Raw genomic sequence first — 27896 nt, 5'->3', positions numbered from 1 at the left:
TATTTCATTATATTTGTACTATACCTTAAGAGATATTTGTTGTTTTCTATTTGACTTTTACACAGCACTGCACAATGGTTTTCAGATCTGGATGCTGCAGACTGACTGTAAAAGAGACATGGACAGTAACATTTCAGATATCCACATAGATTTCCAGAGCTCTATATTGTAGATGTAGAAAAATATATACTTCAAAGTTTAACTCTGCTTATATACACTTATTTTATATGGCTTTATCATAGTGTCATGCACAAAACTAAGACAAGCCTGAAGACTTAGCTACCTGAGTCAAACTGTATAATGCTCTAGTTTTTGTGGAGCCATTGAAGAAAATAAAATTATTGACTTCTGAATAGTGAATTATCTAATGCTATATTTACACAGTTATATCTTTTGGTTCACAGTGCTGAGGGGGATAAAGAGTTAGCTTGTGTGAAAGGAATACAGAGATGACAAGGAGAAAGAGGAGAGCAGAGGCTGTTATATTTGAGAGATGGATGCCAGGAAAAAGTTAAGCCATGGACCGAGATAAGATGTTAACTTTCAGAGGGCCATGGATTTGGAACAGAGGATTTTAGTGCTTCTCAGTGACAAAGCTGTCTCAGTGGTTCCAGTGTTTATTCTGTCCAATATAAGTTAAAAGAGAAGTATCTGAAAGTTGCAAAAACATATTTAGCCAAACATTCAGACTGTGCGAGATCTTTTTCATTGCATTTCTTCTTAGCAACTTTGAAAGAAAAGACAAATGTCTTTTACTTCTCCTTTGACTTGCATTGAGCATTACATCACATCGACACACAGTATTTGTCTAATCCAGGTGGGAGATATATTTAAAAAAAAGTATAGTATTACAGATGTTGTGTAGATTTTTTGAATTTATAGGCACATTTCAGCACATATCTGATGGGTTGCCACAATATTGTCTGAATATCGGCATTGACATAGTAAAAAACAATACTGAGGTATTCATTTTTGTCAGTATCACCCACCTCTAATTTCAGGCCATTTGTATGTTCTTGTTTATGACAGTTGTTTTGACACAACTGTCATGAAATAGTTACCAATTGCAAGGACATCATAGCACACATCCATCAAGTCTTGGCCTCCCTGACACCATGGGGAAATTAGGCTTTGCACCTGGACAATATTTAGGCCAGAAAAGTCACTGCAACTGAAAACAGACAATAATTTTATTGGATAAATCAATATATTTTGTCCAGCAAATAGCCACTGCATTTTTGCAATAACTTACATTATGTGTTTGTAAGCATTTTTCAAGCCTAAAGTTTACTGTAGAGTCCATGTTGAAAAGAGTCATTAATACAGAGCAAACCTTTATCATTTGTTTTCACAGACAGCTCTAAAGAAAAGGGAGCACAGAGTGGGACGGCATGTTTTACCCTTTAAGTCAAAGTCTTTGGCCGCACAAGCATGTTCGCCGCTGATAAGAGCCCGGGTCCTCTCTCACGAGAAATGGATTTTTATTCTTTCACTCTGCTCTTTTCTCCATCTGAACTTCAGAACCTATATTAGGGCATATTCTGTGTTGTGTAAGTGACACAATCAGCTACATCACAGCCATATTGATAAATTGCCCTGCTCTCCTCTGTCACCTGAGGGTTAAGACTTGACCGATGTCAAGAAAACAATGGATTTTGCACAATCAATGGAAGGTCTATAGAGATGGTGCAAAAATGCATGAGAGTATAGTATAATGCATAGATCAGTATGTGCTATATCATTCACTGCATCACACTCGCTGTCGCATTCAATATGCATTTTCAAATAAAGTGGCAAACCTCCAGCAGTAAGAAAAGCGCCGCATGCTTCCTCTGCATGGTGCAATTGAAAATGAGTTAACCAACTGCAGACTAACACTGATGTAGGAGACGTCAATTTGTTCTGGGTCAGCTTTGAGGTTAATGAAATGAGTAAAACATTGTGTTTTCTTGCTGCTCTCTTCATGCCTTACTGTCATACACAGCTACCACCTTTACTGTTGACAGTATTATCACCAAAGGTTTGTAATTACCACCTTAGAAAACTGGCTGCATGCAAAACACGTTTCACCATGTCAAAAGATTTTTCTATGGTCTTTGTAGCTGTATATTTCAGGAATAGTTCTACCTGGAGTTACTGGTCTCTGCCAGTCTGTTGTTCATGATTCCGAGTGCCCCTACCCCCCCAGAGAATCCATTGTGCCTGGAGCTGCCGCAGACCGTCCTGGGATACCCATTGGCCGACTCCGACAGCTGCTTCTGCATTAAGGCCAGCGACACTTTGTTGGATGCTGCAAGGTCTTTCATAGAGATCATCTCTCCTGATAATCGCCTCCCCTCGGTGTCACTATCACACGCTCCGTCTGACTCCTGGCCTAAGCGGCCCTGGCGCCCCTTAGAACCCGGGCGAATTGCATTACGTCGGCCCAGAAACGCATTTGCTTTATTGCAACGCTGACAGAACAAACAACTCATTTTCTCCAGCATCCAGTTGAGCACCTGCTTGATGACAATAGAGATGACATTGAACAGAGAGTAGATGCAGCAGACCCCCATCAACATGAAGAAGAAGTTTGCCACTCTGTAGATGCTTTGGTTTTCATAAGTGGCACTCTGGCTGCTCACAAAGTCCCCAAAGCCAATGGTGCTGAAAGTGACAAAGCAGAAGTACAGGGAGTCCACATAGGCCCAACCCTCCACCGGGCTGTACATGGCAGAGGCGCAGCAAGAGATGGTGATGGCCGAAATGCCCAGAATCAGCATTACGTGGTACACAGAGGGCTTCCACCCTGGGAGTGAGTAGAAGGAGAAGTCATGTTTGATCCCTGGAGGCAGTAGCCCACTGTTCCTGATGCGGCGTTCCCTCACAGCCTTCATAACCACTGCCAGCAGCGTGATGATCCGCTCCAGAAACAGGTTAAAGAACAGGATGGTGGCAGCACAGCCCAGGAGCCCATAAAAGATAAGGAACACCTTTCCCGCCACTGTCACTGGAGTCGTCATCCCAAAACCTGCAGAAACAGAGTGAAGATAGGACTGTTAAAATCAGGAGAAAATCTACATCTATATCTACATATAAGTCCTCCCCAAACTGTCTTGTCCAAATTATTTAACTTCTAATGAGGGCTGTGTAATGAGGTCTAAATCATAATTTAACATTTCTATAATGAAAAATTTATTTGACCGTGGGACTTGACTGGAGAAGCAGATGAAAACATGGAATAAATTATTTTTGATTGCCTGATGTGAGGTTGTAATCTTTGCAGAGGAGATACAGTATGTAAAGCAAAAGTAATGGGCAGCCAGAATGATAAAAGGGCCTAATTACAGATAATATTTACATAGCAAATTAAAGAGCGATGTTGGAAGCTAAAATAAATGAGGGAATACAAGGCAACAGAATTATAGTTTGCATGTAGGGAACCAAATAATGCAAATGTTCTATAGAATTGTACTATCTCCAGCCCAAAACCTGAATATTTTATGAGAACTGTCTTTTTGAATAATGGTATAAACGCACTATTGATATTTAGTGCAAAAACCAAGGGCATAGAGGTTACAAAAACACCCGCAGTGCCAGGAAAAAGCTTATAGGCTGCGAATCCATTTTTGTGTGCTGGCCTTCTGCTATCTTGTGATGCTTTAGTCAATTAGCCTGAGTGTTCAAGCTGGGGATGGGTTTGGGAGGAGATGAGGGGGGAGGAGGAAACAGAGGCGGAGAAGTGTTGCATAAGTAAGAGGTGTTTTTAATCTTAAGGGTGTCACAGGTGCACTGCTGACTCGGCATCACAGCTGTAGGCCTCAAGTGTTAAAGTGTTCCTTCCTAAAACACATTATTCTTCCATGCGAGATGATCAAACGACCTTAACCCAGCAGCAGACTACTCAAGGGGCTCACAAAAGTACATTTAAAAACATTTAGAAGTCAAGAGTTCACGGCACACCTGTGACTTGACTTGAGATGAGGCTATTTTTAATGTTCAACCTGTTATTATTTTTTTTAGATTTGATGTCAGAAACAGAAGTGGGAGACAGAGGCATTGGAAAAAAAGACTATTTTACTGTTTATTTTTTATTAAAATTTTGGTCTGTAATAAGCCAAGATCCAGACTGCACAGTATCGTGGCAATTATTTTAAAATGTTTTAGGCATTGTTGTCTTTTTACACTTTGTGCCAACTTTAAAATTGAAATTCCAGTTAGATGTGCCACTCTTCTCAAAGATATATATAAACATTACACAACACTGACCCTTACCTGAAATTACTCGGCTTTACTTAAACGTAACCTTAACCTGTAGTGAGAATAAGGGGCACCGTATTTCTCAGTTACTCACCCAGGTCCTGTTGAGTGACTGTGAACAGGATTTATGAGCCATAACATAATAAAACAATGTCTGGTAAAGACACACAGATGGACAGAGAGACACGGCCCTTATCCAACCACAGATGTTATATTTGTCAACAAATAAAATCGTGCTGAAAGATCAAGCAGTTCACTTCCAGGCCAAGGTTAATTGATTTTTCCATCATGGCCATCCTCCATTTTGGTCGTCTGAGAACATTAGAACAACACTTTTCTGGTGTTTTCAGCAACCATCCTTTTCAGGTAATAAATGACATCAATATCAGGACAATACTTGTTTTATGATCCCCAAAATGGTTGCTCTGACCTTATCTCTCCCACTGCAAAGCACTCTGGTGTGGCTCTGCTGTTGACACACCACCTCATTTAGATCCCTGAGGATTGATATGGATTGTTTTATAGATAGCCCATTGTATCCACATATGTGCACACACATTAAGGCCATATATCCACTGCACACAACAGTACTCTCTTGGTCTGTCTGTCTGAGCAGCTAAAAAGAAACAAAATGAAAAGGAAAGCACTCTTTTCTGTATTGTTAGAAGCCCTTGTATTTTTAGTTCACATATTTGAACATTTACCAAAAAGGTAAAAAATAAATAAATTCAGGAAGAGCTCTGAAGGATGTACTAAAAGCACACAAAAAGAGCACATATCTAGTGATTTATCTGGAGACTCAACCTGGACTTTACCAGGGAATATCACAGAGAAAGTCCGATAGACTACTTGAGTTTTGTGTGATGGACGTTGTGAATTCAAAATAGCAATTTGGGTAAGAGCTAAATTGTGTCTTGAGTGGTCATTGGTGAATGAGCAACAGGTGCATGGAGAAATGTTTTCATCCATCCAAAATACACTGATAATAGGCAGCTGCATAATATTATATCACTGATTGTTGTACTATTACCGGCACTGTTACTGAGTACTGATTTCAGGCTACTTCAGCTATTGCCAGTTTAGCCTTATAAACTGCATATTGATTTAGCATCATAACTATTACTTCATATTAAATCCAATTCTCAACAGCGCTTGCGACAATCAAAAATATCATCTGATTTGCTGTAATCAATTTACAATCCATAATATACCACAAAAAGCATGTAATTAAACTTGCAAACACGTGGCTTGAAACTAAACTGTTACTCAAAGTGCAGTTTTGTGCTCTTTGACATGTATGTGTCAATGCATGTGTCAACAGAGGTGAGCACTTTGGCAAAGGAGGTACAAAACTCAAGTAAGCACCAGCAATTCCTATGGATTTTTCCAGCAAAATCTAATGTGAGACGCTGACGGTGAGATTTACAGTTTATGGCAACTATGAATCCACACAAAATTAAAGGCATAAAAAAATACAGCCATTCTTTTTAGATTTAGTTATTTTTTCAACTGAATCAACCACTTTGCATATATATATATTTTTTTATATCTGAAGTCCAAATAGATAAGAAAGCAGCAATGGGGACATCAGGAAACATTCATTTAAGAAAGTAAAGCTGCCTTATCTGATTTCCATTACAGCTAAAGTAGGAAGTAGGTATTTAAATCTAACTCATTTCTGGCTCTCGCAAACTTCTAGACACATTGCTGTTATTTCAAAAGACAGCATTATTCTGTCAAACAAAAGTTTTGTCAGATTTTATTTTGAAATGGAGGTGTTATTGATAGTATTCCCATGCATGAATTTTAGACATGTGCATGACTTAAGAACTGTCATTTTCAGACAACGAAGTGAAGCATGGTGGCCCATTAAGGCTCAATTAAGCACAGTGATGGAGGAGGGGGTCTGAATCATTTAAATCCAGTAGTAGTAATTAAGAATTTCAATGTATCCGAAGATTAGAAAATAATTTCAAGGTACGTCCCAGCTCTATTATATTTCCAGCTAAAACTCTGTAACAGCCATTAAAAGTTCCCATATAGCAAATTAATTAATTCCATATTTCCTGAAGGCAGAATCCTGGTAGATCAAATGCACATGTTTAGGTGTGATACTGAGACGACTAGACAGTGAATTATATGCTTCAATTAAAGCTAACCAAAGTTCACTGTGAGCTAATGGAGAACAAAACACAAGGACCCCGGCGGCGGTTTCTCAAATGCAAAATCCTCTTTCATACTTTCCCCTATACTTAATTAATTAGCAACTAACCGGAGTGGATCATACCAATACAACAGATTAGATCTTCTTGGGGACCGTCTTCGGCTGCGTCTCTCATTACCCAGTAAATTACCTAAGAGAGAGAAGAAGGCACCAGGCATCGATTGAGCGTAGCATTTCAGAGCCATTACCAGAGAGTCTTGTGTCAGGAAGCATTAGTGAGGACAGTGCAATAATAGAAAGGCAGAGGACACGCAAAATAAACTATAGCTCCACATAGGGGGAAATGTGTTGCTTCATTTGTTAAATCATAATCTAAACTGCACCGTAATTTGCAGTGATTGCTGTGGAGATGGACCTAATGGACACTCAGACCCTTGGGCCAAATGTATGTGATTCTTTGTGCCAAAGGTAATGTACTCTGATCCAATTTATCTCACTCCTCCAATCACATTTATTCATTTAAATTAAGTCAACTCTGCTCCAATCAGTATGAAAATCCTTCTATCCTATAGTGGCTAACATGCCACAGCAGCTGCACACCAAGGAGTGATTTAAGTAACATCGTTAGTAACTATTCATTAACATTAGACAGATCTAAGAGAACACACAATGGTTATGATGCAAAAGGGATAGAGGATACAAATACTTAAGGTCAGCTTTTAGTTTTAATGCACCAGGAATTGTAAAACAGTGGCACAGTTTAGTCCTAATTAGAGTCCAGTGGTGAAATTGAATGGCTCATTAGCTAGAGTAGTGAAGTCCTGGTTTTGAACAAATAGTACAAATTACTGGGACTGCTCCTGTAAGAGGTATTGATGACCACTATGAATACTTTACTACACTTAGTACAGCACTATTCTCTAATGATCATTCATTCGATGGTGGCCAAACAGCTCCTCCAGGAGTAAAGGAAAAGGCTGGATGTTCAATATAACAGTGTAACAACATTTGGCATAAGAGATGGTGTTTTGTTCTATTCGCTTGGACAGAACTGCTTCTGAAAACATGAGCTCCGCTGGTAAGAGAATGATACAATTAGAGATTTATCACACAATACGGTGTGAGAGGTGAACTTGCTCACAGTATGAATGCATGTTTTTCAGGGTATTTTTGAGCAATGAAAAAACACCTTGATTTACATTGTGTGTGTGTAAGATGAATTACATTAAAACCTTTTGAACAGGACAATTGTATAAGGTAAGGCTAAGTGAAATTAATTTGACTTTTATTTTATTCTTGAATCCAATGATCTCTCTTCCTTTATTCAAAATACTTTTTAATCTACTTTTCTCATGGTACAACAGAAAATACAAAACTGAATACCCTTTTGAGAGAAATACTGTTGTAAAAAGCATTCAAAGCCGCCATTCTACCAAGGTCATATGAATCTGAGGCGGCACACGTGATGCAGAAAGACAGTGGAGAAAATACGCCATCTTTAAAACAGGTCTTGGAAACGCATAAGAGAATAGAGACCACAGAGTCAAGGTCCCACTAAATGATATGAAGTGTGCTTTCACATTTAATATGAATCTGAAGGTCTATTGTGTGTCATTGTGGATAACATTCAAATCTCTGAAGTGTATAGCCCACATATACGACCCCCTCTATTAAAGATCAAGTTTTAGTCCCCGGAGTTGTCTATATATATATGATGCACATTGTAGACTTGATTTGATCTCATAGTAAAAAAAAAAAAAAAAATCACAAATCACATTATTTTATTGTGGAAAAGCCTGTAATTAACTACAAACAGGTTCAATACAGGAGATATTGATTATCCATTGAGTCAATTCCCATAACTAATGCACATATACTGACCCCTTAAAAGGTACAGTTTGTCATTTGCACTCTTGCTTGTTTAAAACAGGAAGTACAATCACAACTGAACCTGGGTTGCCAGTACCTGCATGTAGAGGGCATATACACGTTTTTTTCATGTTCAGTATACAGACAGGCCATGCCTCATGTGGAAGCTCAGAACCTCCAGAATTCACTCTCTGAGCTGCAGAGACTGCATTAGCACTAATTAATGATTAGCTGCAGGTGCTGGGGTTACGTAGTGACAACAGATCAGAGATGGGTGGTTTATGGTTTAAAAAACTAGTTCAGAATGTAGTACTTTATGAAGTAAACCAGAAATGGTTAAAGATAAGATGAAGGGAAATTGTGCAGTGGTAGCTTAGCTTGGTATGGAGAAGAAGTTTACATTGTGCCTGTTTTAGGTTTAGGTTTTTGACTGAAATTTTAGTTCAAGGCTAAAAGGCGCTATGGAACTTTTCGGCTGAAAGGTAACATAGATATATTACTGGTTTGCTTAGAAGAATTTGTGGCGAGGCAACAATACATATTTCAATAAAGCACCCTAATGAAATACATGCAAATATGCTAGAATGTGGAATATTTCAAGCAAAACAATAACATCTCCATGGATGAGCAGTTGTTGTACACCCTCCACCAGAAAAGTTACGCAGTGCACATTAAAATACGTTTTAGCTGATAACACATTAGGATCAATGTCCAGCATTCGCAGTCAGGGAATCTGAAGGTCACTCTGTGTCATCTTAGGCAACTTCCCAATTACAGCCTATGTGACTACTTTCCAAACCAAAATATTAAAATTGTTCTCTCTTATGCACAATTAATTAAGATAAACACAAGCTTCCAGTCAAAAACAATGGGGTCCCACTGGAGGGAGTAGTCCTAAATTGCTCTGATAGAGGCTGGAAGAGAAATCGCCGCACTCCCCTGTCCCGTTGATGACTCTGGTCCAACAGGAAGTCATTAGTCATGGGGAGGGCAGGCGAGGGGCAGAGAGAGTGTGGCCCGGGACCTTGGACACGATGACCACACCATCTGCTGGGAATCAGTGGCAGAAGGGTAATAATAGAAAATTCCGCTATAGGTCATGAGGATGTCAAAATGTGATGTTTCAAAATGTTAAGGAATGCATTTATTGTTTAGTGGCCTTGAGGGGCAATAGTTAATATCATATCTCATGATGTTACATACGATCAAGAAGACGTATGGAGCGTTCATCCTTGTCCGTGTTGGGTCCTGGTTTGAACCCAGCTTAGTCCTGATGGTGTAGACGTGGTTTAATCTTGGTCTAGTGAATATTAGTCCCTATCTAGTTCCACATTTTATGCGGTCTATCTGCAAGTGTGAACGCACCCATAGAGACAAGATTTTTTGTCTGTTTTTAGGGATAAATGCTCTAGTTGTTGAAAAAAAAACAAACATAATCTGCAATTCACTCTCTTTCTGTTGAATAAAATATGAGCCAACAACAACACGAGGTGAAAAAGTTGACCCCCACTGAAGCTAAGTACCATTCTGCATATCAAAGGAGTGGACGTAATAATTGTTTTCTGCTACACATGGGCGTGCAGTAATTATAAAAAGTAATTCATTGAGGTGATTATGGTCAAATGTCAAATTAAAAAGTCAATACAGCTACAACTGCTCTTTATTAAACATCTACGATACATTCATTTACAGTGGTGTTGCCATACATATAGTGCAACAGCTGGGTATATTACATAAGAGTGAAGTTTAGTATCTGGGATGTGATGTTGGAATGCATTACAGCTAAAATGACTACACTATGTTTAAAAAATTAAAGATTACAGTCCAAATCCAAACTTGAGAAAATCCTTCATCCCTCATCTCATCACAGCAGTGCAGCAGTGTTTGAAACAGTTGTGTGTTTTCAGATGTATCTGAGCCTCACTTAGAAGCAGGAGCTCAGAGGATTGATGACACTGCATTGTCTCTGTTGATTTATTTCAAAGCTTTCCACTGCACTGTATTTGGATCACAGCCAGCGTTATCTATTAGATTTGTTCGATCTGTTTTCACTGTTATACAATATCAAAATGTGTAAGACGTTTGCAACATGAGTCCATAATGTGGTTTGATAGAGCGGGGTAGTTCTTTATCATGACTTTGCTTGGTGCTCCCTGACATCAGATCTTTCATGGGTCTCTCATCAGATTAATAGGCTCTGTGTGATGGCTGGACAGACTACGTCCTTGTTTCTCTCTTACACTTCAATGTATGCGCTCAGTGTTTGACTAAAAGCTCAGCTACGTCCCCATGGTAAACACACCTGTCCAGGTGAGCCTTTTGAAACACTGTTTCCTCAGATCGGTGATAAAACACTACACACAATGACATTCGACTGGTCCAGAGTCACAGTGACTGTGAGGGTAGCTGCCTCACTAATGCAGACAGATGGAGCTGGAAATGAACAGTTCTTGGTCCAACAGATATTTGAACTGTTCTAATCAGGACTAATGTGACGCACTCTGCCTAAAGTTGAGCTCTCACACTGGGACAGGCCCAACTCGTGTCAGGGACCACTGCCTTAGTGACAGCTGCTATAATGATCCTTGGTGATTCCTACAGCTGTCTCACTATGAGCTATGCTCTGGTGCTCACAGTTAAATGAGCCTTTGCTTTATATCAGCACACTGTGGCACTGTGAGCTGCAGCCCTATACTGAACGATAGCCTGGTTCTTTAAAAGCTGGCATGAAAACAGAAACATATGTATCTCAACTCAGGCAGAAAAGCATGACCCTGGTGCTTTCCAAGGATGATATATCCTCCATTATGGTGTTACATCCACTCTAAATGAGTTTGTCTGAAAATAGCAGATTTTAATTAAGCTACAGGTCTTATACTATGCTGGTTTTTCAGAGCTGGTGAAATTCGGCACCTCCTCCACAATAAAACACAGGGCTGTACAAGGAATCTGCAGATTTACTGAAGATGAATTATACTTGTGATTCAGGCTGAGCAGAGGTTGCTGTCTTATAATTCAAACATAATGATATAAAAATATTGAACATGAAACACTCGTGTTGCATTGCTCTGCAGAAAAATTACCCTGTCAGTTCCCATGAAATATACATGCGTCATGTGACCTCCTTTGAACGAAAATAATCATCAGCTCTTGTATAATGTTTTATGTAAGTTCACACAAGGTCCATGTATACCCTCACTGTCATGGCCAAATGTAATCTATTTGGGCGTTGTTTTGGAAGTTTTATCAAGACCAAAAGGATCTAAATCTTAATTAATTATACTGAGATAAGAGAACAAGTAATTCCTTTGAAACTGGACGTAGACTAAAGCCAACAAATACAGTAGAGATCCATGGTGCTGTCATTTTGTCCCACTGTGTTTGTCTCATTTGACCTGAGTGCCTTTAAGAGCCTCGTCCATCTCTGCATAGAAACATGGATCTGTGCCAGAGCATGCTGTTAGCTATCTTGCAGTTAGCTCATTATCTGTAAAGTGCTGTACATGTCTGCGGTTCATGACAGCAGCAGAGGGACAGAGGAGCTCACCTTGTGTCGAGAATGTAACTGGACAAAATCACACAGTGTGCAGTAATAGAGCTACACATCTGTGTGTTACATGTCAGCTCTTTTAATAAGTGACTCCACTTGGTGTAGTAAAAATAATTGTAACTGAATAAATGCAAGATAGATATGCCATACTATAGAACATTTGGCAAAGCAATAACAGGCAACCCAACAAAAAATGTTACTAATTCTGTTTCCATATCACCTGTCTATCCTGTCACAGCCTGCTACCTCTAAAACAATAAAAGCTTCTCCTCTCACTATTTGCTCTGTATGTGTTTCTGTTAACACTGACACTGAGGACATAATGCCACTAAAAATATAGTCTAACTTAAGATTCAGTTTTATATCTATCATATCAGGTTTAGGCCTCACCTGCTGCCAAAATCACTAGGCTGACTGTTTCTACTGTGCTCCAAAACTCATTGGATTTAACTAGCAGCTTTAAATGGGAGGTTGTATTCCTTTCAGGTGCTGATGGACCTTAAAGTAGCTTCCATGGAAGATATCAGTATTCCACATAATTTAATAATAGTGGAATGATAAACTGAAACATCTGTTCTATAGATGATGTCTACTTCCATGGCAACAGCTGCACTGTGTAGTTTGCAAATTGTTCCACTAGGACTCAATTCATAAATGATACAAAGTAAATAATTTAGCTAAACCCACATTCCACAATTAGTTGTTAACCTAACCATTGGAGAGACCAGCTCAGGCACATTATCAGCAGCATCTGGAAAGTGGCTCATTTGCAATGTTTTTCCCATTTGTCGATGCCTGTGTTTGTGGTGTGTAGACCTGGAGAGGAGCCTGGGATTCAATAAATCTCACCTTGGTTAATACAGGGGTAAAGGATGGCTGTGTAGACCTCTGCGCTCTATCACAGTGGGACATAAATCTGCTTCAGTCGCCTCCACTAACACTCACAAGCACCACAGTGATACCAGCATCATCACAGGACGCAGTGCATTTCATGGACGTCATGTGATTAGCAATTTATTCATAAAGGTGCACTTTTATGGGGTCTGTCACCAGCTTGCTTATAAAGATGTTTTTAGCTTTGCTTGGAATGTTTCACTGTATGGCATTAAATGCAATTCTCTCCATAAAGACAAGCAAATGATTGTTTTTTATTCAGAGCATTTAAAACACCACACCATATGCAACTGCGTAAATACAACATAGATAAGTTTAATTCCAAACTGTGAAACATTCCAGGCAAAGCAATAATTCCATAAAGACAAGCATAGACCACCCTTAAAATGGCTGATACTTCTGTGTGCTCACTGTAACCTGGGTGTGGCAAGGTTTTTAGTCCGAAGGCTTTATTTAACAGGACAGTATATCATGACAGGAGGGTGAAGAGTGGAGAGGACATTCAGCAAATTGTTGCACCTTGAAATTGATCTCATGACACTGAGGCCAGAGAGCCCTGGCATACAGTATGTGCTGCAGCTTAGACCACACAACTACAAGGCAGCACTGACAACTCTGTTTGCTTAATGCTGACAAGGACATCATGTAGAGATTTTGCATTGGTGTGTGTGTGACCTTTAAAGCTCTTGCAGACACATAACTTTGTACAAAGGCAAAAAGCCCAATTGCAGCATGTTCAGCAACTAGAGATTTATCAGTGTTCACAAATACTAATAATGCATTTGTTGATGTACACTTTTTGGAACTCCAATATGCTTCACACTGCATTATTCATCCTGGGCTATACTCTCAGAAGCAACTTAACAACTTTTATGTATTGACATTCATAAATATTATTATTATATTATAAGTTACTGTGTAAGTCCAGACCTACATGTCTATGAGTTTCCTGAACAATCTGTATTAGATAGAATTGCTCACTTTTATGGTATTTAAAAAAAAAAAAAAAAAAAATTCAACCCATAACATTTTTTTCCCTTTGTTGAGTTGGAATTTCACACATTCAGACACTATCTTGAGGCCAGCTTTCTTTATCACACCTGATCCCACAGTTTTTAGTGTGATACAAAAGCAGTCATCCAGTTTACGTAACAAAAATATATTAAAATAATGATTGGACCTTTCTTTTTTGAGCAGGACACACTTTTATGGTTGAAAATACACCACCTACAGCAATATTACCAAACAAAAAAAAGGATTCATGAGGCAAATATTATCCATGTCACTGTGACACGATTTTTACCATGTATTTGAGCTAAATTTGTCTTGCCCCAGTGTAGATATGTTGTATAAGCAGCTCTTGAGGTCAAAATAGTTCTACTCACTAACTAATGACAAAGTATTTAAATGTCCAATAATCAGGAAGTGCATGTTAGCACGCTAGTCGTTGTTAACTTAACCGTCACAGCAAAGCTTACATCAGGTCTCTGAGATTTATGAAAAATGCTTATAAACTAATTGCAGGATATTCAGAATAAGGTATATAATATAATAATAATATTTCTTAATGAGGAACCTCTGCAAACCGTTTAAAATGAAGTGCTACTACTACTAGTTTTTCAAATTGTTAAGACAGTAAAAATCAGGTACAGCACCAATTTTTCTAGTCACACACGGCAGAACCTCAAGCCACAGTGTTCCCTACAGTGGTTGAAAATCGGGGTATTGGACAGAACGATTGAGATAATGATGCATTTGATTTTCCCTTGTCATCACATTTAGACAGATAGTTTTCACCAGTGTACCTGGGGTCAAACTCAAAATAACTCGAAACAGTAGCAGCAGTCAGTACAGTGAAGAGAGGCCTTTTATGTGCTGAGGCCAGAGTCGCTTTTCCATTTTTAACAGTGACATTTCCTCTGAGTCTATGATTTCAGAGCGGCCTCGGAGATCTAAGGAGAGAAAGCACATCTGAGAGAGACGCACAGTCCGCTGACCAACTTCAAATGACTTCAGGAAAATGACTGGAAATGAGCTAGAGCTTAATATAAACCTATTGAGCTTGTCATATGAGTACAGTAATAGTCTAATAACATTTCTCTGAATAGATTAGTCTAAGTAAACAAACAATGGAATCCACATAGCCGTGCAGATAGAGGAAAAGTAATGGTGGAAGGCTGTCTTGAGTGTTGATACAATGCAGTCTAAAACCCATAGATTCCTCCACCTGGAGCCACTTTCCAACAATAAATCTGCCATTTATTCAGGCAAGAAGAAGTTAGTGCTGCACAATTGCTGGGCTCTGTGTCACGAGATTGATTCTGGGCTTAAACAAATTGCTGAGAAAATGTTGACCCTATGTAACTTTCTTCAGGTGGCACGGGCACCTGAATAATTCCATGAAAATAGAAAGTTAAAACCATGCTTCTGAACATATGAGATGGAGATGGATGATTTATGATGATTTACATCGCACTGTGAAATATAACCAAAGAAACAGCATTTCCATGGGGACAAGCATGTGGAGACCCTCCTTTAGGTCAAATAGGTCAATATTTCAAGTGAATGTCCTTACTGCTCTTCACCCAAATTTTACGCTATGCTGTCCTGCTAAATATTAGCAGTTTTGTCACCAGGGAGGAGCTTTTGAGGGGTGCTGCCCCAAATTGTCCCGAATAAAGTAGAAACCAGAACAAGGACAAAACAGAAATTAACAAATTACCCAGACTTGAGCTCCCAAGAACCTTCAGTAAACTGACGCATACCACACACACCAGTGATACCTGCATCTCAATTTGTAACCCACTCCTTTAAACCAGAAAATAATTGGCTTGTACCCGTTAAAGTGCCGTGAGCAGTGTCTGGTCCAATTTATCAGTAAGTAGCGCTAACAAAACAAGGCGTAGACGAGGGAGTGACTGTGTATGGAGCATAGACAGAAGGCAGGAACAAGTCGCCTGTAACATCTCCACTGCGTGCTCCAATGGCTTCAAATTCTCAAATATCTCCCTCCCACCTGCTCCTGCAACGGCCCCTTCGTAACACAACAACACAGATGGTTTTGTCCCAGCGAGCCAGCATCGAGCGGCTAAGCTAACTAAGACCTGCACATCAAAGTGGAGCACGCAGCCTGATTTCTGTGGCCATGCTGTCTAAATGCCAAATCGCTACCCAAGTCGGTCTGCCAGTCTGACGTGTCTTTGTCTTGTAAAAACGTATCTGACACGACTCTCAAAAGCTACAGTACAGTGCAGGGAACACATTTGGTTTGCGGTTTCTCACCAGATTTATGGAGCCAAGCCAGACAAGCGTGGAAGTCTACAAGTGCGTATGCGTGTATGTGTGGTGGAGTGAGACAGCACTACCTACCTCAGCACTTTTAAAATTGGTGAAAGAAAATTGAGATAAAGCCGACTCAACTTAGAGCAGTGCTGAGGCCATGAGTGCTGATCATGTACAATGTAGGTTTGCATATATTTACTGACAGGGGCATAAGAAGTCATTTGCATAGGTAAATTTGTACATGATAATTGTAATTAAAGTGCTGTCTTAGGCCAACACACTTAAAAGAGTGGACAAGTTGATATATGTGCGGGTATTACAGCAAACAAAAGCTATCTGCTGCTTCCGAAAATGTTCAAACTTCACTGTGACTAGTTAAATCTGCTATTCACACACAGAAAATGACAGAGAGAGATGAAAAATTGGCGCCGTTACCATCACAATTAACAATTCAAGACTAAAATGTGGCCTATAACAGAAAAATTAAACCCATGAATAGGAGGAGTGCGGAAAATACATAATTAAAACTATCATAAAGCTTAAACCTATTTAAAATCTGTTATGTCTCTTGGGTGTAAATTCCCAAAAAATATTACCGGTACATTGTCAAAGAAAGGTATAAAAATGACACTGTGAAACACATAACATCACACATTGTTCTGAGGGGAAAATTGCTCTGTGGAAAGCCATACAAGACCTCACTATAATTACCCACAGCAACAGAACATGGTAACAAATAGTATGTTGTTGAATGCGTGTCCGTACTCTCTTTTACACTTGTCTAATGGAGAATTGGATGCCTTGTAAAGGATCTTAAAACTCCACAGTGCGTTGTCAAAGTGAGAAATCTTTAACTATACAACATTCACTCATACGGAAAAGGCATAACCGAAAACACGGCCAACAAAACAATATTACACTGAAGAATTTCTTGTAGATTCAAGCATCAAAAACATAAATCTTTGCATTTGTATTCCAGGATCACTATTGAACAGCGATTATGGGCACACAATCTGATCATTATTATTTATCAGATTATTGAACTGCAATGCAAAAAAGGCAGACTAAAGTGGCAAAGACAAAATCCATTAATTAACTCTCACATGTCACAAGGTGTTTTTGATAATCTTATTTCTTTTGAGCTTGTAAACACACAATAAAGGTTAAATAGAGAGCAATACAAACAATAAATACATGTTCTAGAATCTCATCCAATGTTTCCTATGTCTTTTAACATAGATTTTGGTTTTGGCATGAAAGAAGCCATGTTTTCTAATTTAAGCTGATACTTTGCAGTGACGTCACCTTTGGGGTGTTCTGCATGTATGTGCATGTATGTGCATATATGTGCATGGGGGCTACCATGTTGACACAATGCACACATTACCAAACATAGCCAAAAAGTTTTAAAATTGTCTGAAAATTCAAGAAAAAAATGTATTTAAACAACACTTTTCAGGAGCCTGTGATCAGCTGCAAAGTATCAATTAAATATTCTGGCTTAGCAGCTGCTGTTGATATGTCCTTGCCAGATATTTGGCAAAAGAATATGATCTAATAAAAAAAGTTGTAAAATGAACCTATGAAGCAAAAGTGCCTGTGTTTCTCTTTCCAGGAATTTCAGATGGAGCTGAGAGTTAATGACAGAGAAACCAACTGCCAGTATGACACTACAGAACAATGACTATCCAAGCAATATCCAAACAGTGAGATTAAAGGCGCGGAGTTAAAAGCATGAACTAGTTCATTTTAAACTGTTCGCACAGGAGCCCAGCACATTACTACCATTATGAATATTCACTGTGATGACTTTGTAAGCGTTTCACAACTTTCAGAAGCTTTACCATCACGATAATGCTAACAACAAATGGCATGCTCAGAGTGCACTTCCTGTTTTTTAAGATTAGATTCAGACAGCATACGGTAATTTAATTTTGACCCTGTGCTGATTTTACAATATATGTGTATATGTGGCCAAAACTAATTTTACCCCGTTCTATACACTGTATTATTATTATGAATACTTGGAAATCCATCCACCAAAAACTACCCAAAAACTTACATACAAACTGGAATAAAAATCATGCATTCACAACAATTTATTCATTCTTTCACTATGGGGCAATTTTGCACCATATCAATGCACCAGAATCTCCTTTTGTGAGTGGCAAGCACGTACCCTTCGTGTTTTATTTAAATTAAAACTGTTCGAAAAAGCTGTTGAATAATTGAAGCATCTCTTGTATCCAGCCATAGGGCAAAATTAAGTTGTTAAAAAGGGAGTGTTATGCAAAATGGATTTTTTCAGCTTTATACCATGTTATAACTTTGTTCCCTTATGATGTCATCCATGCATCTTTGAGTGTATTTGCGATCTCTACCAAGCCCCATTTGAACGGCTACCTGTAAGTTCCTGTGCAATGCCCAGCCCACAAGCCTACGTCATCCATACTCCCACTGAACAATATGAGTGATTATGATGATGCCACATCCTGCTACGGCAGCCTTGTGGTAGTTAAAAAAAACAATGTAGCAAGCAGAGAATACCTGCTGGTTGTACTATAAATTGCAAAATCAAAATAAATAAATAAATAAATCCATCAAGTTGAAGTTGCTATCAAATGTTATCTTGATTGTGACTGGGATCAAAGACAACAGGGGCTTGGCTAAGGAAGTATAAACATTAGATTCACTACTGTCACTCAGTTCACTACTAACAAAGATCCTGTCTCTCGCTGGCAGTAGGACTATTTGTTTCAGTTAACATAAAACTAGCTGGTGCGTTGGTTTAGATCAGGGGTCTCAAACTCAAATTAGCTGGGGGCTGCAAGAGGTAGAGTCTGGATGAGGCTGGGCCGCATCAGGTATTCCACAAAAAATCTTCTCAAATGTCTGCTTTCAACATATATGAGGAAATATGTGAGTTCATGTGGATTTTATGGATATACATTGTTATTTGTTGAATCTTTTGTGACAGGAGTACAAACCGCCGACCACAGCATCAGTGACACATGCGTTTGGGGTTTACAGATTTGGAGGAAGCTTCTACACACAACATGGCAACACCACACTAACGTTAAACTTTCATATTGTCCTGCGGGCCACAAAATATCATCTCGCGGGCTGCAATTGGCCCCCAGGCCGCGAGTTTGAGACTCCTGGTTTAGATCATGGAAGATTAGACCTGGCCTTGTTTTATAACTTATTGTACGCTGGCAGTAATAAGGTGATAAAACAGTAATTACTATGAGCTTTGGCTGGCAATATTGAGCATGTGTCAGTGATGCTGCATTGGAGACATTTAAGTGTCTCTTTTGGCCCAATTTTAGCTTTTCTTCGTATATTTTTATTTTACAATTCCACAGATAAAGAGTATGTGACATGTTCTATCATATGAAATAAGAGTAACTGAAATGTTGAACATAAACTGCAAATAACATCCAAAAGGCTCCACGCTGCTGCTGGGCTTCAGTTGTTTGTTTTTTTTACCTACCACTCGCTGCGCTGCTGCCAGAAATCCCAGAAAAAGACAACAACATCTATCGCTCAGATTCTCCATAAATATTCAAAAATATGATACAAACTGTACATAGCAACTTGACAAGCCTGATGCGATGTGCAGTAGTTTCATTAGCTGATTAGCTGATGGTGTTGTGACAGTGCTCTGAAGGGGGAATGACTTAACGCAAAGGGAGGGGAGACTCAGTCCATCAAAAATGACAGTGAAACTTATAAAACATGTTAATATGTTTTCTTCTGGCGAATATAACATTTGCAAAATAACAAAATGTAACATAGTGATCTAAATGTTTTATGTGTTAGCAGTTAATACCCCACAGAAGTAAAATACCCCTCTACCCCCAAGATTTAACATAAGCAGATTTATTCAACCTTTCCTGCTTCTTTTAAAAATATGCTTTAAGTATGGCTTAGCTGATAAAGAGAAGGTAATATACTTGATTGATGACTCATTTAGATGGTGTAATTTTATTCTAAACCATAATTTAATTTCAGAGATTCTGCCAATTTCTTTTAGATGTTACATAATGATTTAGTGACTGTGCAGAGGTCAAAGGTCATGCTATAGAAGTGATGCAGTGACACCTGTAGGAGGAGCATGTGAGGACAACACAGACAGATGCCAAACATTTTGTCAATCATGACCTACAAAGCATCATTAGTATTCTCCCTCACATCTTCCATGACCTCAACAATCCCAATACCCATAAGTCTTGGCTCTCACCGGCAATCTCCCCACAAACCATTGGCTGGTTGGTTTGTGAATCATCAGAAAGAATGAACAAACAAAATCTGTAATGAGTATTGTGTATTCAAAACTGAAGACTAGAACAACTAGGTTCGTTTATTTGAAAGGGGACAGTGCAATTGAGTTACACCCTACACACGTCACGCACGACATACAACATAACAGGCTCAAGTCTATGGTGTTGGCAGGCGGACGTGTTTACCAGTCATTCTCTCCGGTGTTTAGTCAAGGTCCTATATGTTGTTTGCTGTTCTCTGGTATTGAGTTCCACTCTCTGACTCCCCTCGCACACCAGGCAGACTAACTAAAGGTGTTCTTTCTCAGAGGGATCACACAGTCACCTGTGACAAGGCCAGTGTTATTTCTTTGGCTCTAGTGACACAGCCACTGTTGTTTCTTTGGCTGACGAAAACTGCCAGTAGAGCAGGGGCCAAATTATGCGTTGTTTGTATATTAAACATAAGCCAGCAAATTTAATTCAATAATTCTATAATTAAAATGACTAAAAATGATGGCATGCAGAAAGATTTTTGCAGTCTCAGTCATTTTTTCATTTCTAATTAATCTGAAGTTTGCAAGATTCAGTTTGTTTCTTTTATGTAACTTCAATCAACATGAGCTTCAAAGGAAAGGGTATAATCTATTCAATCTCATACTGAATACTGAATACAATACTGATTAACAATCTGTAGCTTTTCCCCTGCAACATATATTTCAGGATCATGAGAAGCTCTATTTTTTTTCTTTTTCTTTTTTTTTTTTTAAACTAAATAACATGCCCACTGTTTGAGAGAAGTTTAGCTGCAAGCAGCTCTCCTGTAGCCAAGATGTAACACAAGTGTTACTATTAAAAGTAAAAGATTCTTTTCTGTAGTCCCATTAATACAAACTACTGTTTATGACTCCACAATAATGCTAATGCAAATTTGTTATTACCACAACTTTACCCCATATGACTACTATTGCTAAGACTTTACCAACACATATTTTAAAACAACTCTGGGTCTAAGATGGGGTGGAAAATTTCTGTTTTAGGATTTTGTGAGAATCACACAAGGATTATTGACATGATTATTTACATCATAAACAAACAATAGTGACGTGGACAACTTTATAAAATCAAACTTTCTGTGGGGGTTTCTGTGGGGCATTAAAAAGCATATGTAGTATCTAGTTGACATTTATTGCATTGAACTTAATTTAAGTTAATTTTGTTGTTGTAAATTTTGCCAGTAGCACTACCATGGCTCTATAACAAAACCTAGATAAGACACTCCCTTGGTACCAGAGAGAGATCGAACAGTGGCCGCTCCATTGGTACTGCAGCTCCCGGAAGCTTGGGCCCAGAAAGAATTCTTCCATAGAGTACAGTGTATTTTTGGGGAATTTAAACTGCCTGTGTTCAGCTGATAGGGACTTACTGCTTTCCCAAAGGTCAGGTTTTGCAGGGATTGTTCTCTATTTTCATAACATGAACTTGAAAAAAAAGTATCCACAAAACACCTAAAAGTTAGCTTTGTAAGATTTTGTCTAGCCCTGCTCTGAGCCGGCGCTAGCTCTGCTGTAGCAGCTAATGCTTTGATTGGTCTGAGGAAATAATGAGCACAGGCCGTTGAAAACAACAAAACACCATCTTTGGTTCATCTTCTAGATCTTACTTCTATGAGCACAACCCGAAACCTTTCTTACGGTAAATATCATCATCTTTACTGGTGGAAAGTCATCCCCGGGGTTCTTGCTGCCTATCAAAAAAAAAAACAACAAAAAAAAAAAACATGTTTTCTTTCTTTTTTTCTTACACCAATACTTACACTAACACATGTGCATGTTGGCACCAAAATAACTGAATACACCTGGTTCTTCCTATTCCTCAGATTTATGCATTCTAGATAATATGGAATTTAGGCATTATTACACATGCAGTGCTTTATTTATAAATGAAATCATTGAATGGTGTAAAATTAGCTAAAAAAGTGAAATGTTTTGCTGTAGCAGGATGCCATTAACTTACTGTAGTGTAGTGATACTGTAGAAGGATTAGTAATTCTGAAAGTTTCTGAATGATTAAGTAAAGTTACTGTAACATAAACCACAAGATTAAAAAGCACTTAAAACACAACCCACTCTGACTTCTGAGAGCTTTGAAATACGCATATGAACTCTTTGCACAATTAGGATGCTAGGAATGCGTTAGATTTGAGGAATAAGTTTGGACCATTGCAAACCATCTAAAATAAACGAGGTCCATTTTTCACATTTTGAAGATGGTAAAAATCAGGTACAAGGGATATTTTTTCCTCTAAATATTTCACAATTATTATTTTTTTAACCTTTAAGATTATATTGTAACCAGAATAATCACAATTATCAATTTACCTTGACATCCCTACTGACCAACTAGTCACATACAAACAACTTGTTTCAAAACTTTTTTGTCGCTTCAGTGTCACCTGTTTGTATCAAAGATCAGCTAAGACTTCACAATCACTCCTTTTGGAAATGTTTTTAAGAAGTACAATTTCACTCCAGAATTTCTTGGAAAATTTCTTTTCCAACTCTGACTAAGATGCTTTTTGGTGTTACCAGACAATCACGAGGGATCGCTATTTAGATCAGCCACTGTATGTTTTGAAGGTTGGTGTTTTAATGGCTTCATGGAAGCAATAATGATGCAATGCAATGCAATAATTCAAGCTGGATCTCTACAGGCACATGATGTACATAACAAACTAAATGTCAACCTTGTCTTGGAGGTTTATGAGAGACAGACAGTACCTGCCCACATACTGATGACAAATGAGCTTTGTCATCTCCCTACTTCACTGCGGCCCGGAGTTTAACGGGATTTCATGTTCCAATAACTCCTCCCCACTCCGATATGAATTGTGAAAGGCCATGCAGTTAAATCAAGCCTTTAAAACAGAAAAAAATGTGATACTGTTCTTGTTCAAGTGTCCTATTTGCAAAGTGTGCTTTTTGTGACTTTCATGAGTGGGCGGTTATGAGTGAGATGGAGCAAGCTGCAGTGGCTGATGCCGGGGGCCAAGCAAGAGGACACACTGTATCCCCTGAAATAAATAGCTGTCAAAACAAACCTACAGCGGTCTAGTAGGTTAAACGACACTTGTACACACTCTAATTTGACAAGTTCAAAATCCCAAAATGAGTGACACTGAGATAAGTGTTTTGATCTGAACTGCTCTCTCCAAGACTTAACAAACAATGAAAGCTACCAAATGGAAATAAGATGTCCCACTTGGAAGTCATCCTGCAAGAATTTGGATGCTGAGAGATGCTAACAGGGCGACTGAGAATGGCTGTCTGTCCTCGGTGATAAGCAGAGGACTTGCATTCAAGTAGAAAGGGAGGTTTTGCTCAGACAACATTGCATAACTGTCTCGAACATACATCAGGCTGTGAGGACAAGCCATGCTTTGTGTGAAGCAAAAATAAAACTCAAAAGAAAGGCATACACAGCAACAACTATGTGTTTAAGACAGGGTAGATACAGGCGCATACAAGTGTGTTTTTTTAATAATGCTACAAAAATTGCCAGTTAAACTTTCCAACACCAAAATTCAATCGATGTCCTATAAGAAACAGACCATAAATGGCACTGAGCCAGTTCCAGGTATTCAATCCAATCTCTCGCTTTGGCATCTTGCTGTTCCCAAAGCTAGTCAGCTTACTTCACTAATTACTCTTGCACATGCATTTGTCCTTTAAAAGATCCATGGTAACACCCCACCCCAAAGGGTTGATGGCAATAAAGATGGTTATTGACTTTATTTTAAAAGTCTTTGGAATTTCAAGCAGCATCAAAGTTCAAAGAGCCTCTTTTTTATTTCAGTCCTGATTGTGACCTGTTTACTTTCCTCTACCTTGCCTTCAATGCACTATCTCTCCTTTTTTGATAAACACGTCAACCCTGTAATGACTAAACTGATGGATATGAGGCCGACATGTTCAATAAGTGTGCTGATCTTAAATGTCTTGCTCAAGTCTACATCAACATAAGCGACAGAAACAACATTGCAACCTGGCAACTCTCCCAACCACAACACACGTAATAACAATTGGTGCTTAATCTGTTTATGTTGTATTTGTAACTTGCCCATTGTGAATACAAAGTTTAACAACAGACAAACAAAGCACCTATGGGACCTTCTCTCACTTTCATTCTTCAAAGCAATATTATATCAAGACATCACGGGCCGCTGCATGTCACAGCTGATGTAATTCCGCAGCAGAGCTGGAGCTCAGGCTTAGGGAGGTGTCTGCACTGCATTGGGGATACCTCTGATGGAGTTGTGAAGGGAGGCCCCAAATCCATTTTAGCTCATCAGCTCACAAGTATGCATAAAAAGTAGCACAAGTCAGGAAAGATAAAAGCTGAATCGTGAAACCAGAAAGGGATTTGTGAGACCAAGCCAAAACAAATACAAGAGAAAACCCACTCTCTCGCTATCTTTATGTTTGAGTCAGCAAAGTCGCACAGATGAGGCTCCTGTCAGCAAAGTCTATGCACTGACAACTGGAGCTTAGAAATGGCAACAGGCAAACAGTGTACACCATCACAGCAGACTGCAACAGAGCTGCAACCGATACACGTAAAGAGTAGTGTCAAAGAGGTTTATGATGACTTTGGTGTGGCTGTGCTGTGTTCTCGTGACTGATATGTACTTTATAATGTGTTCTCTGTTCATGTGAGTCCTTCTGTTCCACAGGGCACAAGGCTGTCATCATTTTACCAAGGTTTCAATTAATCTGAAGAGCCAGAGGTATTAGACTGTACAAATGTGTGTTTGTTGCCAAAGACAAGGTCAGCTGAAATGATCACCTGTGTGCTCTCCTGACACTCACTCACTGTGTCTGTTTGGTGTATTGTATGAGGTGACAGAGGAATGGTGAAGGGGCCAGTCATCAGACATGCAGGGGGCCACTCTTGGCCCTCCAGCTGTCCTACAAGGGACATTTGCTCTTTTCTGACCTATTGCATGAGTAAATGTTAAACCTGGGCCAGCAGAGGGGCTTCTCATTTATATTCATGCAGTCTGAATGGAAATGTGACAAACACTGCACCCATGGGTCCTGTCCTATAGCTGGGAAGAGTACATGGCTCCAAATGGCAGGGCAGTCAGATGTTTCCCCAAAATTAAAGTCAATATGAAACGTGATCAGGAAAACTAAACTGTCACTGTCTTCATGGATGTGTGGAAAACAGCAGCCCAGTGGGACAGGCTGTTTTGACGCTGACTGTCACTAATGATATGCTCATTTAACACTTCCCTGCATAGGACCTGTGTAGTCCCTCTGAGGGTAGAACATCTCTATGGAAAATGCCTCAGGCACCATCCTAATTGGCAGAACTAAAATGTTATAAGTCACCTGTTAATCACCCTCAGAGAACATTTTCAACAGTTAACAGTTTCCACAAGTATTTTGATAAGATAAGGGATTTACATGGGGAGTGAAAGATGCATTGGTTACTCACCTATAGTCGATACCACGGTCCCAACAAAATAGAAAGCTCCTGTAAAATCCCATCTTGGTCTGAGAGCATCAGCCCGGATCCCTGCGGCGATGGCCGCCTCGTACTCCCGCAGAAACGAGTTGAGTTCCCGCAGACTGATGTTGAACGTCTCGCTGAAGTTGTGGAGCGTCCCGTTCCAGCGGCCGTGAGCCCGCAGCTCCGACGGCCTCTCTATGGCAGAGAAGACCGCAGCGCCACACAGCAGGTACACTATAATGAGGATGGCGAGCAACACAAAGCGCCCGTTGTCTTCGTTTAAGTGCAGGGAACGGCAGCCTTGCAGTCGCAGGCCAGGCATCATCCAAATTTCAGCACCACTCGCGCGTCGGACAGCGACCAGCTCAACATCGAAAACGGCATTCACTCTGCTCCAAGTGTCCCCCTCAACTCAGCACTTCTGTTACGCATAAGATCCACTCCGCTCGCGCCAGCACCCTGTCTCCTGGCACTTCTGAAGTCAAACAACCCACTTGTGGAAGAGCGTAAATCCCGCAGGTCAGAGAGGGAGAGCCGCCGGCGCATAGTTTCATTGCACATTCATATTTGAGGCAATGCAGTTGAACAGAAGCTGTCAGCAATTTGGATAATCCAACCGCTCCAAAACAACAACCTGTATCATTGTGGTGCTTTATTATTTGCTGAAAACCTTCAAATAGAAGTCAAATGTTACGCATAGAAAGGCGCTCTTGGGTAAACTCACTTGTCCTCTGCGCACGGAGCCGTCATTTGGACATTTAATAACACACACTGCAACGTCCCGCCGGCGATGAGCTCACTCTCCCGCGAGCGCTCGACACTGCAACATCCCATTACCGTGACACAGCACACACTCTGGAGTTGTAGTAAACGTAAACGCGGGAGCACCTGCGCATAGATGTGAGTGAGGCAGCTGCACTTCAGCACTCGGACAGCTCCGGTGCCATGCGCACTGACGCTTACAGGGACCATACAGAGGTTCATGGGCATGGACACATGGACACAAATTAATATACAAACAAAGCACATGTATGAACTCGGGTAACAATATTTTTTCATGTTAATTGATTTATTCATGCTTGATATACCCCGGTAAGCAATTGCATCTTATTTTGTGCGCTTTTCATTTTACTCATGGTTTGAATCCTTTATTTGAACAGACAGACACTCGATTCTGTCAGATCCACACCAGCTGGATTTGTGCAATAATCGCAGAAAGCGCACAAAACAGTCATTTATCACAGTTTTCAGAAGGTCAGCATAAAATTGGGTAAAGGGCCTTTTAAAATTCATTGTGCTCAAAACTACAGCCTGGAAAGATAAATGAGCCACTACAGACAAAACAAATTACCTTGAAAGGAAAAAAAAGACACAGCAATGGTAAACTGGACATGAGGTGGTCTCTTTGATTCATATTGTGTTAGACTGGCCATTTGGAGCTAACCTTTGTCACCTCATAAACTTCTTTAGCACCTATTTGTACCTCTAACCTCCACTTATCATCACTCACCTTCTTTCTTGACATAGGATAAATGTAGCACCATAAGTAATAAATCATTACAGAGGCTTGTGCTTAATATGCAAACTCTGCCCACAATGCCTTAGTCACGTTTGAACAAGCCACCACTTCTATTGACAACATCCACAACAATAGGTTAGGTATGATTGTACCTTCAAGGTGCACAGCTGAAATTACCACAAAGAAAAGAGCATGTCCTTTTCGGTTTAGTGGGCTGACACTGGAAATTTGTACAAAATCAATGGTAACTTGGAGCTGTTAATCGATGAAAATGCCCGTGAAGATATTGGCAGGTGCTACAAACGATACAGGATCAGCCCACACAGAAAATGTCATTTTCCGGGATGTTGTGTTTTAAATAAATCTGCAAATAATTAGAAAAATGCATTACTCATTAAAGAGTCTATTCCAAAACCCAAATGATTGTTTGTGGTGACTCAAGCAAGAAGCTCCAAGACTGGTGTATAATTAGGTACAATTAGGTTTGCTCAAAGTAACAATATTTATAAAAGCCAGTTAATGTTTTTTTCTTTACAGTTGCAACACCCAGCAAGACAACAAGGTTCTTTGCTGATTTATCAGTGTTAACATTTATTTTTAACA

General features: G+C 39.5%; 1 protein-coding gene across 1 annotated transcript; it reads right to left on the bottom strand.

The window, feature by feature from the left end:
* Positions 1–2123: 2123 nt before the first annotated feature.
* Positions 2124–26099, bottom strand: kcnk12 (potassium channel, subfamily K, member 12). The gene is made up of 2 exons (XM_033979946.2): positions 25760–26099; positions 2124–3010 (listed from the first exon to the last, which is right to left on the bottom strand). The coding sequence occupies exons 1-2, from the start codon at positions 26097–26099 to the stop codon at positions 2124–2126; spliced, it is 1227 nt and encodes a 408-aa protein (XP_033835837.1).
* Positions 26100–27896: the final 1797 nt, after the last annotated feature.

The sequence above is a fragment of the Periophthalmus magnuspinnatus genome, chromosome 15 (genome assembly GCF_009829125.3).
Source record: "Periophthalmus magnuspinnatus isolate fPerMag1 chromosome 15, fPerMag1.2.pri, whole genome shotgun sequence".
Lineage (NCBI taxonomy): Eukaryota > Metazoa > Chordata > Actinopteri > Gobiiformes > Gobiidae > Periophthalmus > Periophthalmus magnuspinnatus.
Note: the sequence above shows the minus strand (reverse complement) of the source record. Positions and strands in the feature narration are given on the sequence as shown.

What these genes read in the sequence shown, in the direction of transcription:
- kcnk12 (XM_033979946.2), bottom strand. Translation starts at nt 26,099, where the DNA reads ATGATGCCTGGCCTGCGACTGCAAGGCTGCCGTTCCCTGCACTTAAAC. An exon ending in GACCGTGGTATCGACTATAG is followed by an intron (nt 3,011 to 25,759) that starts GTGAGTAACCAA and finishes CTGTTTCTGCAG; the next exon opens with GTTTTGGGATGACGACTCCA.